The sequence below is a fragment of the Scyliorhinus canicula genome, chromosome 16, assembly GCF_902713615.1.
Source record: "Scyliorhinus canicula chromosome 16, sScyCan1.1, whole genome shotgun sequence".
NCBI classification, from domain to species: domain Eukaryota; kingdom Metazoa; phylum Chordata; class Chondrichthyes; order Carcharhiniformes; family Scyliorhinidae; genus Scyliorhinus; species Scyliorhinus canicula.
In genome coordinates, this window is record NC_052161.1 from 73795150 (window position 1) to 73820877 (window position 25728).

The 25728-nt window shown below is 49.0% G+C and overlaps 1 protein-coding gene across 2 annotated transcripts in view; it reads left to right on the plus strand.

Moving 5' to 3' along the window:
• slc22a15 (solute carrier family 22 member 15) overlaps positions 1 to 25728 on the plus strand; it is an 83402-nt gene that overhangs the window by 37092 nt on the left and 20582 nt on the right. For both annotated transcript variants that reach the window (XM_038822336.1, XM_038822337.1), the window contains exon 6: positions 4782 to 5003. In XM_038822336.1, the coding sequence (XP_038678264.1) occupies positions 4782 to 5003 (222 nt within the window). The remainder of the gene's footprint in view (positions 1 to 4781; positions 5004 to 25728) is intronic.

A 25728-nucleotide genomic window follows, 5' to 3' on the forward strand; every position in this document is an offset into this window, starting at 1 on the left:
AAGCCCACATCCAATCGCCATTGCGGGCGCTGGAAGCTCTCCTCACTAACCTGCAGTTCCACCCAATGTGGGGCATGATCTGAAATAGCGATGGCTGAATACCACCTCCGCCAGCAGATCCCTGCTCAGAATGAAAAAATCAATCCGCGAGTAAACCTTAAGCACATGCGAGTAAAAAGAAAACTCCCTCCCCGTCGGCTGCCTAAACCTCCATGGGTCGACCCCACCCATCTGCTCCATGAACTCTATCAGTTCCTTTGCCATTGATGGCACCCTCCCCGACTTCGAACACAACCGGACCAGGCCGGGGTTGATAACCGTATTAAAATCCCCTCCCATCACCAGCTTGTGCGAGTGCAGATCCGGTATCTTCTCCAGTACCCTCTATGTATTCATCATTGTCCCAGTTCGGCGCGAACACGTTGACTCAGACTACCTTCCTCCTCTCCAGCTTACCGCTCACCATGACATAATGGCCCCCCCCCTTCCGAGACTATACTACCCACCTGGAATTGCACCCGCTTATTGATTAGAATTGGCAGCCCTCTTGTCTTGGGTGTCCAGCCCCAAATGAAAGACCTGACTGACCCAGTCCTTCCTTTGCCTAACTTGATCCCCCCCCGATCACATGGAACCAGACCATCATCGGCATCGCCCTGTACGCCTTGTCCACCTCCAACAGTCGAGGAAAAGCCCCTCCCCTAGAAGATTCTGCAACATATTCGCCACAAACTCGCCAGCATCAGCCCCCTCAGCCCCTTCAGGTAGACCGACAATTCTTAAGTTCTGCTGGCGCGCTCTTCTCCAGATCTTCCACCTTCTCCAGTAGTCTCTTTTGCTGATCCTTCAGCATCCCCACCTCTGGTTCGACCACCGTTCGGTGCTCCTCCTGGTCCGCCAGCGCGTTCTCCAGCTTCTGAATTGTCTGATCCTGGGCATCCAGCCTGCGCTCCAGCTGATCGAATGACTCCTTCATCGGGTCAAGACAGTCCCGTTTCTGTCTGGCAAAGCCCTCCTGGATGACCTGCATTAGCTCCTCCGTCGATGGCTCGGCCGTTGCAGCAGGGTTCCGAACATCAGCCATGTTGTCTTCAGCGGCCACGTCTAGCCAGCACTTGCTTATCTTTTTATTGCTTCCTTTTTGGTCCGTTGGGGTTCTCCGTGCAATGCACCACTGTATGGGTCCAGTGCTTAAATGTCTGCACCTTCAAAGCCAAAACTCAAAACCAAGAAAACGTCGGGGAAAAAGGTCCAAAAGTCCGGCCAAAGCGGGAGCCACCAAGTGTGTGACTTACTCCCTCATAGCCGCCATTGGAAGTCTCTTAAATTATGTTTTTATGATGCAGACTGAAACCTGGTATTAGGGAGTAAATTAAAACAGAATCATGTTAGGATTGACAGTTCCCTAAATATTCTGTTCATTTCCCATTCATTATTATTAAAAATTTGTCAGAAGTACATTGGTGCTTTTCGAATAGGATGACTTTTATTTGCCATCAAAAAGTCTTTGAGAAGCATCAACATAAATGGGCTTGATCCAACTTGCATTATTTAATAGCATTTATTGTTTTCTACAAAATGATTGTATTCTTTGGTAGCTGGGTTCTACCCCGATGACTATCTTACCTGCCAAAAGGGCCTTTATTCACAATTTTTTACTAGTTTGAATTTTAAAAATGTTAATATATATAAAATAGCAAAATGTTGTCTGATGTGGGACTTGGAACAATAACTAGATTTACGAGCCTCACTAGCTACCAAATGAGCTAGCTGGGCTATGCAGAAATCAACATTTGCCTAACAGTGAGACTCCTGCAGGCACTGAGAGAGGCACCAGGATCATTTCCACAGCTTTGGCGCCTGCAGAGTGGGCTCAGTGCGAATGCGCATCGGTTCCTGACAGCGTTGCGGTTACTAGCAAGAGATGTGATGCTTCACAAAAGCAGGGGAAGAAGTAAACATTGTAGTTTGAGAAAAAATGTGAAAATTGGATGGGATTAACATAGTGAGTGTGTGTGTGTGTGGGGGGGGGGGGGGGGGGGGGGGGCGGCGGAATATAAGGTATTTAGCATCCTGGCAAGTGTATGAATAATCAGGTTCAGATTAAATGTAGCTCAATCTGCAAAGAGAAGAAATAGCGGAGGCTCTGACTATAATTTTCCAATCCTCTCTGGCTACAGACATGGCGCTAGATGACTGTCAACATTGTGCTGCGGTTTAAAATGGGAAGAAGGGATAGTCGAGTAATTGTAGGTCAGTCAGCCGAACATCGGTGGTGGGAAAATTATTGGAAAAGGTTCTGACAGACAGTATAAATCGTCATTTACAAAGACATGGATCAATCAAAACGGCAGCATGGAATTGTTAAGGTAAGGTCATATCTGACCATCTTGATTGAATTTTCTGAGGAAGCAACATGAAGCGTCCCTGTATGTTTGATCTAATGTACATGGGTATCCAGCAAGGTTTTTGGAAAGAAATTCTACATGGTAAACTGGCCAGAAAATTAAAGCTCACCGGATACAATGGAAGGGGTAAGATGAATCCAAATTTGGATCAGTGGCTTTTTGTGGTGTATACCCACGGTTTAGACTTAAATGTAGGTGGTACATTTCAGAGGTTTGCAGTTGTTCGGGAAATTGGTCATATGATTGATAGCGAGGAAAGAAGCTGCAGGAAGATATCAATGGATTTGGGAAGGCAAGTGAGGCAAGGAAATACACAATAAATAGTAGGATTCTGTAGCATTGTGGATAGCACAATTGCTTCACAGCTTCAGGGTCCCAGGTTCGATTCCAGCTTGGGTCACCGTCTGTGCAGAGTCTGCACATCCTCCCAGTGTGTGCGTGGGTTTCCTCCGCGTGCTCCGGTTTCCTCCCACAGTTCAAAGATGTGCAGGTTAGGTGGATTGGCCATGACAAATTGCCCTTCGTGTCCAAAATTGCCCTTAGTGTTGGGTGGGGTTACTGGGTTATGGGGATAAGGTGGAGGTGTTGACCTTGGGTAGGGTGCTCTTTCCAGGAGCCGGTGCGGACTCGATGGGCCAAATGGCCTCCTTCTCCACTGTAAATTCTATGAAGTCTCTCTGAAGGTAGCAACACAGTTAGCTCAGGTGGTTAGGAAGGCATACGGGATACATTCCTTTATGAGCTGAGACGTAAGAGAAGGAAGATTATGATGCAGCTGCCTCGAACCCGAGATATACCATAGCTAGATTAATGTAGTACTGTTCTGGTTGCTGAGGAGGCTTTACATTAATGTTGCTAGGAATGGCAAATTTACGCTTTGAAGAAAGATTGGCTCAGTTGGATTTGTTTTCTTAATATTCTTTATTGTCACAAGTAAGCTTACAGTAACACTGCAATGAAGTTACTGTGGAAAGCCCCAGTCGCCACATTCCGGCGCCTGTTCGGGTACACAGGGAGAATTCAGAATGTTCAATTCACCTAACAGCACGTCTTTTGGGACTTGCGGGATGAAACCGGAGCACCCGGAGGAAACCCATGCAGACACAGGGAGAACATGCAGACTCCGCACAGACAATGACCCAAGCTGGGAATCGTACCTGGGACCCTGGTGCCGTGAAGCAACAGTGCTGACCACTCTGCTACTGTGCCGTCGAACTGAGGAGGGTGAGGGAGGTGCAAAATTATGCACTGCTCTGAGGAATAATAGTGGATAGGATGGACTAAATAAGTGCCTCCTGTGATGTAAATGTTCCATGTTTCTATCTACCCTATCAAATTCTTCAATCATCTGAAATACCTGAGCTTGATCACCCCTTAATCTTTAAAAGTAGTCAATATAGTAAACCGAGACAAAATTCTTCATTACATTGTATTTAAAAAAACAGTATTTGCATCCATCGAATACCTTAATGTATTGTTGGGACTTTCCAAAGCCTTTAACGACAAGGGATTACTTTTGAAATGCAATGCCTGTTATGTATTCAAATACAACAGCCAGTTTATGTTCGGCAAGTCCTGCAAGCAGTAATAAATATGGTGTTGGTTGCCCAGGCACACTACCACAGAAGGTGACTTTGTTGCAACTCTAACACTAGGCTGGCACGGTGGCCCAGTGGTTAGTGTTGCTACCTCAGAGCGCCACGTCCTGGATTCGATTCTGGCCTTGGATGTCTGTGTGGAGTTTGCACGTTCTCCCCGTGTTTGTGTGGGTTTCCTCCAGGTGCTCCCAATTTCCTCCCACAGTCCAAAGATATACAGGTTGGGTAGATTGGCCATGATCAATGCGTGGGGTAATGGGAAATAGGGCTGGGGAATGGGCCTGGGTGGGGTGCTCTTTCTGAATGTTGGTGCTGACTCAGTGGGCTGAACGGCCTCCTACACTGCAGGGGTTGTATGGATAATTTGAGTTGATGAATTCGGCAAAATGATTCCTTCAATTTTGACCTCTTATGCACCGCTGGTTTTCATTGCTCCGCGATTGGTGGCCATGCAGCTGCCAAGACTTCAAGTTTTGAAATTGCCTCGCTAAACCTCTCTACCTCGCCACCTCTCTTTCAGATGCTGCGTGAAACCTCCTTCTTGCAGCGACTTTTAGCTGCCTGCCCAAATGTTTCCAATCATGCCATGGTGTCAAATTATGTCTGATAATGTTCATATGAAGCACCTTGGGATATTTTACTGAATTAAGTGAGTTGTTATTGATTTATTGAACAATGAAATGAATCATTGGACTACAGTTTGTTACAATCAACTCAGTCTCTCTGTGTCACTCACTCACTCACTCACTCACTCTCTCTCTCTTTTCTAATGCAGTACAATTCCAGAATCGCCAAGGTGGTTATATTCTCAGGGGAGGACTCAGGAAGCAGAGGAGGGGCTGCAATACATTGCACAAAGGAATGGGAATGAGAAGATCTTTGTGCAACTGAAACCTTGTGCTGGGACAATGAGAGTTGGTCAGCCAGCTCATGGAGTGATGGACCTGGTGAGATATCCTACATTGCGCTGGAGAACTGCCATCTTGATGTATGTGTGGTAAGTGATGATTAAAAGGACCTTGTGCAGAGATTTGCAGATTCGCTGTGCAGTCAAGTGGATCTGAAGAATGTCTTAAACCTTTGCACTGTAAAGATATCGTAATCTACTCTTCTCAAGAGGGTCATTTATCAGGCTCAACTTCTCTGCCTCAAATTTTATAACTTTGCAGGAGAAAATTAAAACTGCATTAACTCTAAATAAACTTTGTATGAATGCAATGAGGACTCATTTGCATATTGATAAGTGACAAGGTAATTAATTCTTCCAATACCAGTTTTGAAATTTACTGTGTAAAACACCTGTGAGTAGAATGAACTACATAACATGAAACTTATTGCAACCAATGGACAACATATTATTGCATTTATTCCTTTCTGATACCAAAGGAATTGCAGTTTACTTGTTTATGATTTCATTTACTACATTCTCTTTCTTTCCTTCCCCACTTCTGTCTCTTTGTCTTTGGTGTTTTTCTTTCAGATGGGTTGCGATGGTGGGGTAAGGAGCTACTGCAAACTGTTTAGGAGAGACTTTGAAGAGAATACATCCATGGCTTACTTCCCACCTCTTTTCCTCATCAGGTGCTTCCCCACTCTGTCACTCAGTCATGGTTCTTTGCCTTTTAAAAATATGTTTTTATTGGTTTTGTCATTATTTACAATAACTTGCATAATACACAGTAGCATTAATATTGATCTACAACCAAACAAAACACAAAGAAAAAGAAGACGCGGGATGTGCAAACTTAGTATGTGCTGCAAAGAAAAAGTAACCAGGAAAGAAATCATGTGGGGCAGACAGTTAGGTATGTCTCCCCTATACAGAACCTATGCGCAGGTATGGGGCCCCTTGTCTGCCAGTCCCTGGAAAATCAGCTGCCACCATTGTATAACACGAACAGGCCTTGAAACAGTCTAGTGAATAACCGCCATGTTTTGTGGAAACTTTTATCCGATTTCCGAATGTTATATTTTGTTTTCTCCAATTTGAGAAACACTGCCAAATGAGACAGCCAGACTGTGGCCTTGGGTGGCGCTGCCGATCGCCAGCCGAGCAGGAGTCATCGGCGGACGATAACGGAGGCGTAGGCTAGGGCATTTGCCCCCTCCATATGAAGAGCTCTGGCTGCTCTGAAACCCCAAAGACTGCCACCAGCAGGCACGGCTCCACCCTCACCTCATGACCATGTACATAGCCTGGAAATTTATGACAGGACAGGGCGGCATGGTGGTTCAGTAGTTAGCACTGCTGCATCACATTGCCGAGTACCCAGGTTCGATCCCGGCCCCGGGTCACTATCCCTGTGGAGTTTGCACATTCTCCCGTGTCTGCGTGGATCTCACACCCCACAACCCAAAGATGTGCAGGAGGTGGATTGGCCACGCTAAATTGCCCCGTAATTGGAAAGAAAAGAAGTGGGTACTCTAAATTAAATAAAGATCTGTGACAGGACCAGAGCATGAGAATATGGTTGGCTGGGCCTCCCTGGCACCATTCGCATTTGCCCTCTACCTCCGGGAAGAACCTGTTTATTCGAGTTCTGGTTAGGTGCCCCCTGTGCAACACCTTTAGCTGCATTAGGCTCAGCCCTGCGCGATGTGGAGATGGAGGTGGACCGCACTCAGTGGGTCTTTGTCATTTTTTGTGATCTGTGTTTTAAGGACCTGTGCCAACGTGGGCTCTCCCTCTCGCAGCGAGGCATTGAACATCTCCCGCAGATGTTTATAGCAGTCTGGACCCGACACCCTCTCCGACTGCATGGAGTTAATGCTGTCCGTGACTTCTCCCAGTTCTAATGGTGCTTCCAGATCGTGCTTCCAGATCTTGCTTCCTTTCCTCCCCCAGGACTGGTATGTTTCGCCCATCGAGGAACTATTTCAACTTTGGGGCTCGGAGGTGTTCAGCTCTCAATAGAAAATCGCAAAGGCCTCATTGGTCTTCTCTGGTGCTGTGGCTAATTTGGCATTTCTGTCTTTCACCTGCACTATTTCTCTCGTGGCTGCCTACTTTCTCAGCTGGTGAGTCAGCAGGTGGCTGGCCTTGCCTCCGTGCTCATTAAAGGTCCCCCGTGTCTGGCGGAGTTGGTTTACTGCTTTTCCGGTTGAGAGCAGGTCAAATTCCTTTTGTAATTTTTTTGCTCTCTGCCAGGAGTTCCACGGTCGGGGTTGTGGAGTGCCGCCAATCCACATCCAATATTGAGTCGACCAGCTGCTGCCAAGCCACCCACTCCTGCCTGTCCCCGAGAGCCCTGTATGCTATTAATTTCCCTCATCACTGCCTTCAGTGCCTCCCAGAATGCGGAGGGTGAGACCTCCCCAGTCTAGTTGCAGAATATGTACCCGTCGATGTCCTGTGACATTCTCTCACAGAATACCTTATCAGCGCAGAGGGCTGTGTCCAGCCTTGATGGGAGGCATTAGGCCAGTGTTCAATGCCTCGCTGCGAGAGGGAGAGCCCACGTCTCCAGCCTCACATCCATGAAGCGTGGAGCGTGATCTGAGATTACTGTTGCGGAGTATTCCGCTCTTAGCACCCCTGGATGCACCATTTTCCCCACTACATAGAAGTCGATTCTGTTGTAGACCTTGTGGACTCTGGAAAAGGAAAACTCCATCTCCCTTGGATGTTTGAACCCCTCCCTCAGGTGTGTCTCTTGGAGCACTGCTGCCTCAGCCCCGGGTCACTGTCAGTGTGGAGTTTGCACATTCTCCCCCTGTCTGCGTGGGTCTCACCCCCAGGGTGAGGTGGATTGGTGACGTAAATTGCCCCTTAACTGGAAAAAAAGAATTGGGTACTTTAAATTTCAAAAAGGGATGTCTCTTTGAGGAAGATTATGTCAGCCCTCAGGCTTTTCAGATGGGTGAAGACTCTGGATCTTTTCACTGGGCCATTGAATCCCCTGACGCTCCAGGTGACTATCCTGATTGGGGGAGGAGGGGGTGGGCGGGCGGGTTTTGCCCCCCCCCACCCGCGGGGTCAGCCATACTTAACACGCGGATGTGCCCCTGCACTCTGGGGTTTCCCTTTGTTTGGGGGCCATCCAAGATGGCCACCATTGATTCCTTTGCTCCAACTATCGCCTTGTGCGACCTGTTATAAGCAGCACTCTACCCCCTCCTATTCCCTGATTCTCCTGCTCCCCCCAACCTAATGTTGTCCCCCCCCCACTTTCCATTTACTTCCCTGCACCAGTGTGTTCACGTCTCCTGGCGTGGCGAAGTAACGCTGTTTGTTCTCATTGGCCACCCACAGTTTGGCCGGGTGCAGCGTACAGCATCCTAAACTGCACCTTGCTCTTAATAGAGCAGCTTTAGCCCCATTAAACATGACCTGGCACTTAGTCAGGTCTGCCCCAATTTCTTGGTACACGTGGATCGTGTGCCCTTCCAACTTGAAGTACTGAATGTTTGTGCCCAATTCAAGATTCGCTCCTTGTCCTGGAACTGGTGGAGCTTGGTAATGATGACCCACGATGATACCCCTACTGCGGGCCTCTACCAGAGCGACCTGTGGGCCCTGTCGACCTCTGGGTGCTTGGCAAAGCCCCCCCGCCCCCCCGATGGGCCGGAATTTGCGTCAGTGACTCTGTTTGCTCTGCCATGTCTTGCTCCGACTTGCTCCAGGTGTCCGCTGCCTTGGCCTTCCTTTTCCAGCTTTTGCTGTCCTTATTCTCTTTTCTGCCCCCTTGTTCTGGGCCATTTCCTTGTGTGTTAGATGGTTTTGAGTGAGGGTAGGGGGACTTGGTTGACTTAAGGGTCAATTTTTGGGTGAGGGTGGGGGATTTGGTCGACTTGGTCAATTTTCGGATAAAAACACCCGAGTTGAGGTTTCCATGATGAGAGCAACCTTTCATGCGACTGCTCAGTGCATCCCTTCCCCGGAAATTTACGGTTCTTTGCCTTAACCATGTCGTGCTCCATCTTCCACCTTAGGATCCGATCGCACTCTACCTGCATCACAGAAGTCAGTCTTAAGCCAATTTGATTCACCCCATGTGACATCAAGAAATACCTGAAGGCACTGGATATCGCAATGGCTGCAGGCCCTGATAATATTCCGGCAATTGTACTGAAGATTTGTGCTACAGAATTTCGCCCTTAGCTCAGCTGTTCCAGTACATCTACCCCGTAATATGGAAAATTGCCCAGGTTTGTCCTGTCCACACAAAGCAGGACATGTCGCATCCGGCAATTAGCTGTCCATCAGTCTACTTTCAGTCATCAGTCAAACGATGGAAGAGGTGCTATCAAGCAGCATTTACTTAGCAATAACTTGCTCACTGACACTCAGTTTGCGTTATGCTAGGGTCACTCCTCTCCTGACATTGCAGCCTTGGAACAAACATGACTGAAAGAGCTGAAGTCCAAAGGTTAGATGAGAGTAATTGCCCTTGTCATCAAGGCAGCAATTGACCGAGTGTGGCTTCATGGAGCACTGGCAAAACTGGAGTCAATTGTATTCGGGAAAACTCCCCACTGGGTGGAGTCATGCCTGGCACAAAGGAAGATGGTTGTGGTTGTTTGAAGTCAATCACCTCAGTTCCTGGACATCACTACAGAAGTTCCTCAGGGTAGTGTCCTCAGTCTAACCACCTTCAGCTGCTTCATCAATAACCTTCCTTCCACCATAAGGTCAGAAGTCGGGATGTTCGCACAATGTTCAGTACCATTCGTGACTCCTCAGATAATGAAGCAGTCCATGTCCAAATGCAGCAAGACCTGGACAATATCCAGGCTTTTGCTGATAAGTGGGAAGTAATGTTCATGCCGCAGAGGTGCCAGGCACATGACTTTCTCAACAAGAAGGAATCGAACCAGCACACCTTGACATTCAATGGCATTACTTTCGCTGAATCCCCCTTTATCAACATCCAGGGGTGTTATCAGTGACCAGAAACTGAACTGGACTAGCCATATAAATATTGTGGCTACAAAGGCACATCAGAGGCTGGGAACTTTGCGGCGAGTAACTTACTTCCTGACTCCCCAAAGCCTGTCCACCATTTACAAGGCACAATCAGGGGTGTGATGGAATACTCTCCTCTTGCCTGGATGAGTGCAGCTCCACATCACTCCAGAATCTCAACACCATCCAGGAAAAAGCTATTCACTTGATTGGCAACAACCCATCCATCACCATAAACATTCACTTGCCCATCACTGACATATAAGAGCATGAGACATCAGAGCAGAAGTAGGCCATTTGGCTCTATCGAGTCTGCTCCGCCATTCAATGAAATCATGACTGATCTGATGTGATGATCCTCAACTCCACTTTCCAATTTCTCAGCTTAGCTCAATAACTCTCGATTCCCTTACTGATTAAAAATCCCAGTGGCAGCAGTGTGTACCATCTGCAAGATGCACTGCAGCAACTCACCAAGGCTCCTTCGACAGCTCCTTCGACAGCATCTTCCAATCCCGTGCCCTCTTACCAAGGGATGTCAGGGAAGGCAGTACAATGCTCCTCCTGCAGAATGTTTGAGGTGAGGGACGCCGCCAGTGTCCCTGCTGATTTCATCTGTGGGAAGTGCACCCAACTCCAGCTCCTCAAAAACCGTGTTAGGGAACTGGAGCTGGAGCTGGATGAACTTCGGATCATTCGGGAGGCAGAGGGGGGTCATAGATAGAAGCTTCAGGGAGGTAGTTGCGCCAAAGAATAAAGATAGATGGGTGATGGTGAGAGGGGCTGGGGGTAAGCAGTCAGTACAGGGATCCCCTGTGGTCGTTCCCCTCAGTAACAGGTATACCGCTTTGGATACTGTTGGTGGGGACGACTTGCCAGGGGTCAGCCATGGGGTACAGGTCTCTGGCACAGAGTCTGTCCCTGTTGCTCAGGAGGGAAGAGGGGAAAGGAGTAGAACATTAGTTATTGGAGACTCCATAGTTAGGGGGCTAGATAGGAGATTCTGTGGGAACGAGAGAGACTCACGGTTGGTGTGTTGCCTCCCAGGTGCCAGGGTCCGCGATGTCTCAGATCGTGTTTTTGGGATCCTTAAGGGGGAGGGGGAGCAGCCCCAAGTCGTGGTCCACATAGGTACCAACGACATAGGTAGGAAAAGGGATAGGGACGTAAGGCAGGAATTCAGGGAGCTAGGGTAGAAACTTAGATCCAGGACAAACAGAGTTATTATCTTTGGCTTGTTACCTGTGCCACGTGCTAGCGAGTCGAGGAATAGGGAGAGAGAGCAGTTGAACACGTGGCTGCAGGGATGGTGCAGGACGGAGGGTTTCAGATTCCTGGACAATTGGGGCTCATTCTGGGGTAGGTGGGATCTCTACAAACGGGATGGTCTACACCTGGACCAGAGGGGTACTAGTATCCTGGGGGGGAGGTTTGCTAATGCTCTTCGGGAGGGTTTAAACTAGTTCAGCAGGGGATTGGGAACCTGAATTGTAGCTCCAGTACACAAGAAGCTGAGAGTAGTGAGGTTATGAGTAAGGTTTCAAAGTTGCAGGAGTGTACCGGCAGGAAGGAAGGTGGTTTAAAGTGTGTCTACTTCAATGCCAGGAGCATCCGGAATAAGTTGGGTGAGCTTGCAGCATGGGTTAGTACCTGGGACTTTGATGTTGTGGCCATTTCGGAGACATGGATAGAGCAGTGCGAGGAATGGCTGTTGCAGGTGCCGGGGTTTAGATATTTCAGTAAGCTCAGGGAAGGTGGTAAGAGAGGGGGAGGGGTGGTATTGTTAGTCAAGGACAGTATTACGGTGGCTGAGAGGACATTTGATGAGGACTCGAATACTGAGGTAGTATGGGCTGTGTTAAGAAACAGGAAAGGAGAGGTCATCCTGTTAGGGCTTTTCTATAGGCTTCCGAAAAGTTCCAGAGATGTAGAGGAAAGGATTGCAAAGATGATTCTGGATAGGAGCGAAAATAACAGGGTAGTTGTTATGGGGGACTTTAACTTTCCAAATATTGACTGGAAACACTACAGTTCGAGTACTTTAGATGGGTCCGTTTTTGTCCAATGTGTGCAGGAGGGTTTCCTGATGCAGTATGTAGATAGGCCAACAAGAGGCGAGGCCGTATTGGATTTGGTACTGGGTAATGAACCAGGACAGGTGTTAGATTTGGAGGTAGGTGAGCATTTTGGTGATAGTGACCACAATTCGATTACGTTTACTTTAGCGATGGAAAGGGATAGGTATACGCTGCAGGGCAAGTGTTATTGCTGGGGGAAAGGCAATTTTGATGCGATGAGGCAAGACTTAGGATGCATCGGCTGGAGAGGAAAACTGCAGGGGATGGACACAATGGAAATGTGGAGCATGTTCAAGGAACAGCTACTGCGTGTCCTTGATAAGTATGTACCTGTCAGGCAGGGAGGAAGTGGTTGAGCGAAGGAACCATGGGTTACTAAAGCAGTTGTCAAGAGGAAGAAGGAGGCTTATGTGAAGATGAGACGTGATGGTTCAGTTGGGTCGCTTGAGAGATACAAGTTAGCTAGGAAGGCTCTAAAGAGAGAGCTAAGAAGAGCCAAGCGAGGACATGAGAAGTCTTTGGCAGGTAGGATCAAGGATAACCCTAAAGCTTTCTAAAGGTATGTCAGGAATAAAAGAATGACTAAGGTAAGAGTAGGGGACTTCCGGTGGCGGCGATGACGTAGGAAGCCACACATTTGGGAGCTCCCGTTTTAAACGGACTTTTCGGCTCTTTTTAGAGCCCAAAACGGAAATTTTTCGACGTCTCCCGGTGGGAGAAGGTGTGCCGATCGACTTTCCCCGCAGTCCATGACTCGAACTCGGAGTGGAAAGGGGGAAAAAACGGCAGCAGCTCCCCAGAACAAATGGGGGAAGGAATCCAAGATGGCGGCCGGCGGAGCTCCAGAGGAGTGGAAGCAGTGGGCCCTGGAGCAACAAGCTGCTCTCCTGCGCTGTTTTGCAGACTTCAAGGCTGAGGTACTGAGCTCTCTGCAGGAAACGAACAGAAGGCTCTCGGAGATTCAGACGACCCAGGGTGCTGCCATCAAGGAGTTGCAGACGCAGGCCACTGAACGAGAGGAGGAGGCCGGGATCCTCGTGAGTAAGGTGGAGGGACACGAGGCACTCCACAAGAAGTGGCAGGAACGCTTAGAGGAGCTTGATCACCGCATGAGGCGGAAAAATCTGCGGATCTTGGGCCTTGCGGAGGGGCTGGAGGGGTCGGACCTGACAACCTACGTGGCTACGATGCTGAACTCGCTAGTGGGGGCCGGGTCTTTCCATCTGCCCTTGGAGCTGGAGGGAGCACACAGAGTACTGGCCAGGAGGCCTAAGGAGAATGAACCCCCAGCGTGTGGTGCTGGTGAGGTTCCACTGGTTCAGTGATCGGGAGTGTGTGCTGCGCTGGGCCAAGAAGGTGAAGAGCAGCAATTGGGAGAATGGGGTAGTACGGATCTACCAGGATTGGAGTGCGGAGGTGGCTAAGCGGCGGTCAGGATTTAATCGGACGAAAGGTGCTTTACAGGAAAAAGATAAAGTTCGGAATGTTGCAGCCCGCGCGCCTGTGGGTAACTTATTCAGACCGGCATTATTATTTCGATTCCCCGGAGGAGGCGTGGGCCTTCGTGCGGACGGAGAAACTGGACTTGAATTGGGGGTTGCGGGGTCGGTTGTAATGCTTTATTGCTGGTTTCTGCTGTTGCTGTGTTATCTTTTTTTTTGTACTTTTGCAATTTTGATATGGTTATTTATGGGGGTGTTGTTCTGTTATGTTTTTTTGCTGTGGGGCATTGTTTGAGTTTTGTATCTTGCGGGGAGGGTTGGGGGGGTTTGTTGTATTCTATGTCGGGTTGGGGGTATGGAGTGGGGCTGGTATTTGGGAGCTGCGTCAGAAGGGTGTGGTGTGGCAGTGCGAAAGCGCGGGCTTTCCTCTGGTTTCCCGCACTGCGGGGCTGGGGGGTGGAGACGATGACGGGGGGAGGCGGGGCCTTAACTGGTTCTTCCCCGCGCTGGAGCGGTGCCTGGAGGAGGGATAGATTGGGGGATGATCCCACTTTGGGAGGGGTCGGGTTATTGGCGGGAGTTTCCGGGGTCAGCAGAAGTTAGCTGACCCACGGAAGTACAATGGAGGACGGTTCGCGGCTAGGAGGGTTCCTAGCCTGGGGGGGAAGGGAGGGGGGAAAGGGGAATAACGGGTTGCTGCTGGTAGGGTCAGGAAGGAGCTGGTGGGGGCTGGGGGGACAGAGGTGAGGTGTTGTCGCTGTGGGGACTGGGTCGGGCAGGGGATGCTGGCCTGGGGTGGGCAGTCGACGGGCTATGGCTAGTCGACGGGGGAGGGGGGCGGGACGCCCTCTGATTCGGTTGGTCACCTGGAATGCGAGAGGATTGAATGGGCCGGTGAAGCGGTTGAGGGTACTTGCTCATCTGAAGGGGCTAAAGGCAGATGTGGCAATGCTTCAGGAGACCCACCTGAAGGTGGCGGACCAGGTCCATCTGAGGAAGGGATGGGTGGGGCACGTTTTCCACTCTGGGTTGGATGTGAAGAACCGGGGAGTGACGATTCTGGTGGGGAAAAATGTGTTGTTTGAGGCATCGGAGGTGGTGGCGGATAAGGGGGGTAAGTATGTTATGGTTAGGGGCAGGCTACAAGGAGAGAACGTGTTACTTGCTAGTGTGTATGCCCCAAATTGGGACGATACGGGCTTTATGAGGCGTATGTTGGGACGGGTCCCGGATCTGGAGGCGGGAGGTCTGATCATGGGGGGGGACTTCAATACGGTGTTAGATCCTTCACTGGAGCGGTCCAGCTCTAGGACGGTGGGAGGCCGGCGGCGGCCAAGGTACTGAGAGGGTTTATGGACCAGATGGGTGGGGTGGATCCATGGAGGTTTGTGAGGCTGAGGGCACGCGAGTACTCTTTCTTCTCCCACGTACATAGGGTCTACTCTCAGATAGATTTCTTCGTGGTGAGTCGGGGACTGATTCCGAGAGTGGAGGAGGCCGAGTATTCGGCCATTGCAATCTCCGACCACGCTCCGCATTGGATAGAGTTGGCGATGGGGGAGGTGCGGGACCAGCGCTCGTTGTGGCGGTTGGATGTGGGGTTGTTGGCGGAGGAGGAGGTGTGTAGGTGGGTCCGGGCAAGTATTGAGGGGTACCTCGAGGTGAATGATACGGGGGAGGTTCAGGTGGGGGTGGTCTGGGAAGCCCTGAAGGCAGTGATTCGTGGGGAGCTGATATCCATCCGGGCACACAGGGAGAGGAGTGAGAGGGATAGACTGGTGGGAAAGATGCTGGAGTTAGACAGGAGGTACGCAGAGGCACCAGAGGAGGGACTGTTGGGGGAGAGGCGCAGCCTGCAGGCTAAATTTGATTTGCTGACCACTAGAAAGGCGGAGGCACAGTGGAGGAAGGCACAAGGGGCAGTGTACGAACATGGTGAAAAGGCGAGTAGGATGCTGGCTCATCAGCTCCGCAAGCGGGATGCGGCTAAGGAAATTGCTGGAGTGAGAGACAAGAGTGGGAATGTGGTGCGGAAGGGGGTAGAGGTGAATGAGGTCTTCAAGGACTTTTACGGGGAACTGTACCGGTCCGAGACAACAGGGGAGAGGAGGGGAATGGAGAGATTCCTCGATGGGCTTTCTTTCCCTAAGGTGCAGGAGGAGCAGGTGGAGGGGTTGGGTGCGCCGATTGAGCTGGAGGAGCTAGTTAAGGGGATCGGGCAGATGCAGTCAGGGAAGGCACCGGGGCCGGATGGGTTCCCGGTGGAATTTTATAAAAAGTTTGTGGACCTAGTGGGCCCCTTGCTGGTGCGGACACTTAATGAAGCGTGGGAAGGGGAGACTTTGCCCCCGACGATGTCGCGGGCGCTGATCTCGTTAATTTTAAAGAGGGACAAGGACCCCCAGCAGTGTGGTTCATACAGGCCCATATCTCTCCTCAATGTAGATGCCAAGGTGCTGGCAAAAATCCTGGCCACCAGGATAGAGGACTGTGTTGCAGGGGTTGTGCACGGGGACCAGACAGGTTTTGTGAAGGGAAGGCAGCTGAACACGAATGTGCGGAGATTGTTGAATGTCATCATGATGCCGGCGATTGAGGGGGAGGCAGAGATAGTGGTGGCGCTGGATGCGGAGAAGGCCTTCTATAGAGTGGAGTGGTGGTACTTATGGGAGGTGTTGGGGAGGTTTGGATTTGGTGAAGGGTTCATTAGATGGATAAGGCTGCTATATGAGGCCCCGATGGCGTGCGTGGCCACGAATGGGAGGAGGTCGGAGTACTTCCGGCTTTACCGAGGGACCAGGCAGGGTTGCCCCCTGTCCCCCTTGTTGTTTGCACTGGCAATCGAGCCGCTGGCGATGGCGTTGAGGGATTCAGAGAGGTGGAGAGGTTTGGTGCGAGGTGGGGAGGAACATAGGGTGTCGTTGTATGCCGATGACCTGTTACTGTATGTGGCGGACACGGTGGGAGGGATGCCGGGGGTGATGGAGCTGCTAGCTGAGTTTGGGACCTTTTCAGGTTATAAACTAAATTTAGGCAAGAGTGAGGTGTTTGTGGTGCACCCTGGAGACCAGGAGGAAGGAATCGGTAGGCTCCCGCTTAGGTGCAGGTGGCCAGGGACTGGGGGACTCTTCACAAACATAATTTCACCAGACTTGTAGATCAGATGGAGGAGGAGTTCAAGAGGTGGGACATGCTGCCATTGTCGTTGGCGGGGAGGGTGCAGTCCGTCAAAATGACGGTGCTTCCGAGATTCTTGTTCCTCTTTCAGTGCCTGCCCATCTTTATCCCCAGGGCCTTCTTTAGGAGAGTGACTAGCAGTATTTTGAGCTTTGTGTGGGCACATGGGACTCCGAGAGTGAAGAGGGTCTTCCTGGAGCGAGGGAGGGATAGAGGCGGGCTGGCGCTGCCCAACCTTCTGGGGTACTATTGGGCGGCCAATGTGTCAATGGTGCGTAAGTGGGTGATGGAGGGGGGAGGGGCGGCGTGGAGAAGAATGGAGATGGCGTCATGTAGAGGTACGAGCCTGGGTGCCATGGTAACGGCGCCGTTGCCGCTCTCCCCTAAGAGGTTTACCACGAGCCCCGTGGTGGCGGCGACCCTAAGAATCTGGGGACAGTGGAGACGGCATCAGGAGGAAACAGGGGGCTCGATGGAGGCTCCATTGGGTGACAATCATCGGTTCATCCCAGGGAACAGGGATGGGGGATTTAGGGGGTGGCAGAGGGTGGGCATCAGTAAATTGAGGGACCTGTTTATTGGCGGGAGGTTTGCGGGCCTGGGGGAACTGGAAGATAAATTTGGGCTTCCCCAAGGGAACGTGTTCAGATACTTGCAGGTAAAGGCATTTGCTAGGCGACAGGTAGAGGGATTCCCTTTGCTGCCCTCGTGGGGGACGATGGACAGAGTGCTTTCGGGGGTGTGGGTCGGAGAGGGGAAGGTGTCTGACATCTATAAGGTAATGCAGGAGGTGGAGGAGTCGTCAGTGGAGGAGCTGAAGGCTAAATGGGAGGAGGAACTCGGGGAGCAGATAGAGGACGGAACTTGGGCGGATGCCTTGGAGAGAGTCAACTCTTCCTCCTCATGTGCGAGGCTTATTCTCATCCAATTTAAGGTGCTGCACCGGGCCCACATGTCCGGGACTAGGATGAGTAGGTTCTTTGGAGGTGAGGACAGGTGCACCAGATGTTCGGGGAGTCCAGCGAACCACGCCCAGAATTCTGGAAGGGGGTGGCGGGGACGGTGTCGAGGGTGGTTGGATCCAGGGTCAAACCAGGGTGGGGACTCGCGATTTTTGGAGTTGCGGTAGAGCCGGGAGTGCAGGAGGCGAAAGAGGCCGGTGTCCTGGCCTTTGCGTCCCTAGTAGCCCGACTAAGGATCTTGCTACAGTGGAAGGATGCGAGGCCCCCAAGTGTGGAGACCTGGATCAGTGACATGGAGGGATTTATAAAATTGGAAAGGGTCAAATTTGCCCTGAGAGGATTAATACAAGGGTTCTATAAACGATGGCAGCCTTTTCTGGACTTCCTGGCTCAAAGATAGGTATCTTGGTCAATAGCAGCAGCAACCCGGGGGGGGTGGGGCTGTTCCTTATTGTAGTTTCTATTATGTAACTTAATATTGTGTTACTTTGCGTTGTTGTTAAAATGCTGTGTTGTTCATGGAGGTGGGGCGAATGTTTATGATTGCTAATATTATTGTTATTTTTGGTATTTTATTATGGTTCGTTGTTGTTGCATAAATTCAAAATTTTTCAATAAAAATTATTTCAAAAAAAAAGGTAAGAGTAGGGCCAGTCAAGGACAGTAGTGGGAAGTTGTGCGTGGAGTCCGAGGATATAGGAGAGGTGCGAAATGAGTATTTTTCGTCTGTATTCACACAGGAAAAAGACAAAGTTGTCGAGGGGAATACTGAGATACAGGCTGCTAGACTAGAAGGGCTTGAGGTTCATAAGGAGGAGGTGTTAGCGATTCTGGAAAGTGTGAAAATAGATAAGTCCCTGGGCCGGATGGGATTTATCCTAGGATTCTCTGGGAACATAAGAACATAAGAACTAGGAGCAGGAGTAGGCCATCTGGCCCCTCGAGCCTGCTCTGCCATTCAATGAGATCATGGCTGATCTTTTGTGGACTCAGCTCCACTTTCCGGCCCGAACACCATAACCCTTAATCCCTTTATCCTTCAAAAAACTATCTATCTTTACCTTAAAAACATGTAATGAAGGAGCCTCAACTGCTTCACTGGGCAAGGAATTCCATAGATTCACAACCCTTTGGGTGAAGAAGTTCCTCCAAAACTCAGTCCTAAATCTACTTCCCCTTATTTTGAGGCTATGTCCCCTAGTTCTGCTTTCACCCGCCAGTGGAAACAACCTGCCCGCATCTATCCTATCTATTCCCTTCATAATTTTAAATGTTTCTATAAGATCCCCCCTCATCCTTCTAACTTCCAACGAGTACAGTCCCAGTCTACTCAACCTCTCCTCATAATCTAACCCCTTCAGCTCTGGGATTAACCTAGTGAATCTCCTCTGCACACCCTCCAGTGCCAGTACGTCCTTTCTCAAGCAAGGAGACCAAAACTGAACACAATACTCCAGGTGTGGCCGCACTAACACCTTATACAATTGCAACATAACCTCCCTAGTCTTAAACTCCATCCCTCTAGCAATGAAGGACAAAATTCCATTTGCCTTCTTAATCACCTGTTGCACCTGTAAACCAACCTTCTGTGACTCATGCACTAGCACACCCAAGTCTCTCTGCACAGCGGCATGCTTGAATATTTTATCGTTTAAATAATAATCCCGTTTGCTGTTATTCCTACCAAAATGGATAACCTCACATTTGTCAACATTGTATTCCATCTGCCAGACCCTAGCCCATTCACTTAACCTATCCAAATCCCTCTGCAGACTTCCGGTATCCTCTGCACTTTTCGCTTTACCATTCATCTTAGTGTCATTTGCAAACTTGGACACATTGCCCTTGGTCCCCAACTCCAAATCATCAATGTAAATTGTGAACAATTGTGGGCCCAACACGGATCCCTGAGGGACACCACTAGCTACTGATTGCCAACCAGAGAAACACCCATTAATCCCCACTCTTTGCTTTCTATTAATTAACCAATCCTCTATCCATGCTACTACTTTACCCTTAATGCCATGCATCTTTATCTTATGCAGCAACCTTTTGTGTGGCACCTTGTCAAAGACTTTCTGGAAATCCAGATATACCACATCCATCGGCTCCCGGTTATCTACTGCTCTGGTAATGTCCTCATAAAATTCCACTAAATTAGTTAGGCATGACCTGCCCTTTATGAACCCATGCTGCGTCTGCCCAATGGGACAATTTCTATCCAGATGCCTTGCTTTTTCTTCCTTGATAGATTCCAGCATCTTCCCTACTACCGAAGTTAAGCTCACTGGCCTATAATTTCCTGCTCTCTGCCTACCTCCTTTTTTAAACAGTGGTGTCACGTTTGCTAATTTCCAATCCACCGGGACCACCCCAGAGTCTAGTGAATTTCGGTAAATTATCACTAGTGCATCTGCAATTTCCCTAGCCATCTCTTTTAGCACTCTGGGATGCATTCCATCAGGGCCAGGAGACGTGTCTACCTTTAGCCCCATTAGCTTGCCCATCACTACCTCCTTAGTGATAACAATCCTCTCAAGGTCCTCACCTGTCATAGCCTCATTTCTATCAGTCGCTGGCATGTTATTTGTGTCTTCCACTGTGAAGACCGACCCAAAAAACCTGTTCAGTTCCTCAGCCATTTCCTCATTTCCCATTATTAAAACTCCCTTCTCATCCTCTGAAGGACCAATATTTACCTTAGCCACTCTTTTTTGTTTTATATATTTGTAAAAACATTTACTGTCTGTTTTTATATTCTGAGCAAGTTTACTCTCATACTCTATCTTACTCTTCTTTATAGCTTTTTTAGTAGCTTTCTGTTGCCCCCTAAAGATTTCCCAGTCCTCTAATCTCCCAGCAATCTTTGCCACTTTATATGCTTTTTCCTTCAATTTGATACTTTCCCTTATTTCCTTAGATATTCACGGTCGATTTTCCCTCTTTCTACAGTCCTTCCTTTTTGTTGGTATAAACCTTTGCTGAGCACTGTGAAAAATTGCTTGGAAGGTTCTCCACTGTTCCTCAACTGTTCCACCATAAAGTCTTAGCTCCCAGTCTACCTTAGCTAGTTCTTCTCTCATCCCCTTGTAATCACCTTTGTTTAAACACAAAACACTAGTATTTGATTTTACTTTCTCACCCTCCAGCTGTATTTTAAATTCCACCATATTGTGATCGCTCCTTCCGAGAGGATCCCTAACTATGAGATCATGAATCAATCCTGTCTCATTACACAGGACAAGATCTAGGACCGCTTGTTCCCTCGTAGGTTCCATTACATACTGTTCTAGGAAATTATCGCGGATACATTCTATAAACTCCTCCTCAAGGTTGCCTTGACCGACCTGGTTAAACCAATCGACATGTAGATTAAAATCCCCCATGATAACTGCTGTACCATTTCTACATGCATCAGTTATTTCTTTGTTTATTGCCTGCCCCACCATAACGTTACTATTTGGTGGCCGATAGACTACTCCTATCAGTGACTTTTTCGCCTTACTATTCCTGATTTCCACGCAAATGGATTCAACCTTATCCTCCATAGCACCGATGTCATCCCTTACTATTGCCCGGATGTCATCCTTAAATAACAGAGCAACACCACCTCCCTTACCATCCACTCTGTCCTTCCGAATAGTTTGATACCCTCGGATATTTAACTCCCAGTCTTGACCATCCTTTAACCATGTTTCAGTAATGGCCACTAAATCATAGTCATTTACGATGATTTGTGCCATCAACTCATTTACTTTAGTCCGAATACTACGAGCATTCAGGTAAAGTACACTTATGTTGGATTTTTACCTCTGTTTTGATTCTTAACATCTCCAGTTTTATTCCTTTTGTTATTACTGGGCCTATTCACTGAGCTCCCCTCAGTCACTGTACCTTGTACTGTCGCCCTTTTAGATTTTTGACTATGTCTTCTCTGCCTTGCACTTTCCCCCTTACTTCCTTTTGCTTCTGTCCCTGTTTTACAACCTTCCAACTTCCTGCATCGGTTCCCATCCCCCTGCCACATTAGTTTAAACCCTCCCCAACAGCTCTAGAAAACACTAGGACATCGGTTCCAGTCCTGCCCAAGTGCAGACCGTCCGGTTTGTACTGGTCCCACCTCCCCCAGAACCGGTCCCAATGCCCCAGGAATTTGAATCCCTCCCTCTTGCACCATCTCTCGAGCCACGCATTCATCCTATCTATCCTGACATTCCTACTCTGACTAGCTCGTGGCACTGGTAGCAATCCTGAGATTACTACCTTTGAGGTCCTACTTTTTAGTTTAACTCCTAACTCCCTGAATTCCGCTTGTAGGACCTCATCCCGTTTTTTACCTATATCGTTGGTGCCTATGTGCACCGCGACAGCTGGCTGTTCACGCGGGCAGCACGGTAGCATTGTGGATAGCACAATCGCTTCACAGCTCCAGGGTCCCAGTTTCGATTCCGGCTTGGGTCACTGTCTGTGCGGAGTCTGCACATCCTCCCCGTGTGTGCGTGGGTTTCCTCCGGGTGCTCCGGTTTCCTCCCACAGTCCAAAGATGTGCAGGTTCGGTGGATTGGCCATGATAAATTGCCCTTAGTGTCCAAAATTGCCCTTAGTGTTGGGTGGGGTTACTGGGTTATGGGGATAGGGTGGAGGTGTTGACCTTGGGTAGGGTGCTCTTTCCAAGAGCCGGTGCAGACTCGATGGGCCGAATGGCCTCCTTCCGCACTGTAAATTCTATGATTCACTCCCCCCGAATGTCCTGCAGCCGCTCCGAGACATCCTTGACCCTTGCACCAGGGAGGCAACATACCATCCTGGAGTCTCGATTGCGTCCACAGAACCGCCTATCTATTCCCCTTATGATCGAGTCCCCTATCACTACAACCCTGCCATTTTTCTTCCTGCCCTGCTGTGCAGCAGAGCCAGCCACGGTGCCATGAACCTGGCCTCTGCTGCCTTCCCCTGGTGAGCCATCTCCCTCAACAGTATCCAAAGCGGTATATCTGTTTTGCAGGGAGATGACCGCAGGGGACACCTGCACTGCCTTCCTACTCTTGCTCTTTCTTTTGGTCACCCATTTTCTATCTCCCTCATTAATTTTCACCTGCGGTGTGACCAACTCGCTAAACGTGCTATCCACGACCTCCTCAGCATCGCGGATGCTCCAAAGTGAGCCCATCCGCAGCTCCAGAGCTGTCAAGCGGTCTAACAAGAGCTGCAACTGAACACACTTCTTGCACGTGAAAGAGCCAGGGACAGTGAACGTGTCCCTGAGCTCCCACATCGCACACGAGGAGCATGACACGGGTCTGGGATCTCCTGCCATGTCTCAAACCTTAGGTAAACTTATAGAACAACAATTTTAAAATAAAAAATAAATAAATTAGACAATGAAAAGAATGAAAAGAAAAACTACTTACCAGTCACTTACCAGGGTTAAAAAGCACCTCTGAAAAAGCACCTCCTCACACTCTGCACCGAATTACCTCACTGCACCAAATTACCAAGTTGCAATCCCCACTCTGGCTGTGTCTCCTGGAAAAGTGCTCGCTTACTGAGTGCGCTCTCTGTCTGTCTTTTATACAGACCTCAGCTAATCGATGACTCAAAAAATACCTTAACTTCAAAGAGAAGAATACAATGTGCCCCTAAACAGGCCTCAGGTGATTGACAGATAACTGCCTCTCAGCAATTAGGGTGGGGGCAGCTTCAACCAATCAGACACTAAGCTACACACTGCATTTTTAACTGAAAAACAGCAGAATTAGATTTTCCACTTACCTTCCCTGATTTACCTCACTGCACCAAATTACCAAGTTGCAATCCCCATTCTGGATGGGAAGCTAGGGAGGAGATTGCTGAGCCTTTGGCTTAGATCTTTAAGTCATCTTTGTCTACAGGAATAGTGCCAGAGGACTGGAGGATAGCGAATGTTGTCCCCTTGTACAAGAAGGGGAGTAGAGATAACCCCGGTAACTGTAGACCAGTGAGCCTTACTTCTGTTGTGGGAAAAGTCTTGGAAAGATTTATAAGAGATAGGATGTATAATCATCTGGAAAGGAATAATTTGATTAGAGATAGTCAACATGGTTTTGTGAAGGGTAGGTCGTGCCTCACAAACCTCTTTGAGTTCTTCGAGAAGGTGACCAAACAGGTGGATGAGAGTAAAGCAGTTGATGTGGTGTATATGGATTTCAGTAAAGCGTTTGATAAGGTTCCTCATGGTAGGCTATTGCAGAAAATACAGAGGCATGGGATTCAGGGTGATTTAGCAGTTTGGATCAGAAATTGGTTAGTTGATAGAAGACAAAGGGTGGTGGTTGGTGGGAAATGCTCTGACTGGTGTCCAGTTACTAGTGGTGTGCCACAAGGGTCTGTTTTGGGGCCGCTGCTGTTTGTAATTTTTATAAATGACCTGGAGGAGGGCGTAGAAGGATGGGTGAGTAAATTTGCAGATGACACTAAAGTCGGTGGAGTTGTGGACAGTGCAGAAGGATGTTACAAGTTACAGAGGGACATAGATAAGCTGCAGAGCTGGTCTGACAGGTGGCAGATGGAGTTTAATGCAGAAAAGTGTGAGGTGATTCATTTTGGAAGGAATAACAGGAAGACAGAGTACTGGGCTAATGGTAAGATTCTTGGTAGTGTGGACGAGCAGAGAGATCTTGGTGTCCATGTCCATAGATCCCTGAAAGTTGCCACCCAGGTTGAGAGGGTTGTTAAGAAGGTGTACGGTGTGTTAGCTTTTATTGGTGGAGGAATTGAGTTTCGGACCCATGAGGTCATGTTGCAGTTGTACAAAACTCTGGTGCGGCCGCATTTGGAGTATTGTGTGCAGTTCTGGTCGCCACATTATAGGAAGGATGTGGAAGCATTGGAAAGGGTACAGAGGAGATTTACAAGAATGTTGCCTGGTATGGAGGGAAGATCACATGAGGAAAGGCTGAAGGACTTGAGGCTGTTTTCGTTAGAGAGAAGAAGGTTAAGAGGTGACTTAATTGAGGCATACAAGATGATCAGAGGATTAGATAGGGTGGACATTGAGAGCCTTTTTCCTCGGATGGTGATGTCCAGCACGAGGGGACATAGCTTTAAATTGAGGGTAGATAGATATAGGACAGATGTCAGAGGGAGGCTCTTTACTCAGAGAGCAGTAAGAGCGTGGAATGCCCTGCCTGCAACAGTAGTGGACTCGCCAACACTAAATGCGTTCAAATGGTCATTGGATAGGCATATGGACGACAAGGGAATAGTGTAGAGGGACTTTAGAAGGGTTTCACAGGACGGCGCAACATCGAGGGCCGAAGGGTCTGTACTGCGCTGTTATGTTCTATGTTCTAAGATGGATAAGGGCTGCAGATGTGTGGGAACACCAGCACCTCAAGTTTTCCTCTAAGTGATGCACCACCCTGACATGGACCTATCTCATCTTCAGTAGCTTGCTCAGAACCTGGAAGCCACTTCCGAAGAGCTCCCTGGGTGTGCCAACAGCACGCAGACTGCAGTGTCACAAGAAGGTGGCTCATTACCAGCTTCTGAAGGGGCTAATCGGGATTGACAGTAATAATCCAGTGACACCACAGCAGGAACAATCCAAGCCCATTCCATTGAACAACCCACTTACTTCCCTCCCAGATAACTCGCCATTCGCCTCAATGTTCACCAACCACTCTACATCACTTCCACTTGTTCCACTCATTTTCCCTGTCGCCAGCTCTCTTCCCCCTCACCTGCTTGTGGCCCCTGTGCAAGATATACCATTTGGTGCATTGATTTTTCTCCGGGATTCAATCTAAGATCAGGTCTGATCTGATCTGATTGTGTCTTTAACTCGACTCCACTACTGCACTGATCTCATCCTTTATTACATATTTTATTTTTGTTCGATTCTTCTGGACTGTCAAATAACCTTGAATATTCAGTTCCCAGCACTGGTCACCTTGCAACCCCATCTCTGTAAGGACTGTCATATCATACCTCTTTATTTTTATTTGTGCTATTATTTCATCCATCGTGTTCCGAATGCTGCCTCTTCCTCTTAGCCAAGTCACTTTGCTTTCCCCAAGCCAGGATCTGAAGAAGTTATTCCCTGTCAGTGCACCGATGACCTTAGCCTCCGTTTGAGGCCTGCTCTCATCTGACTGTATGCTGAATGATAGTTTTGTCC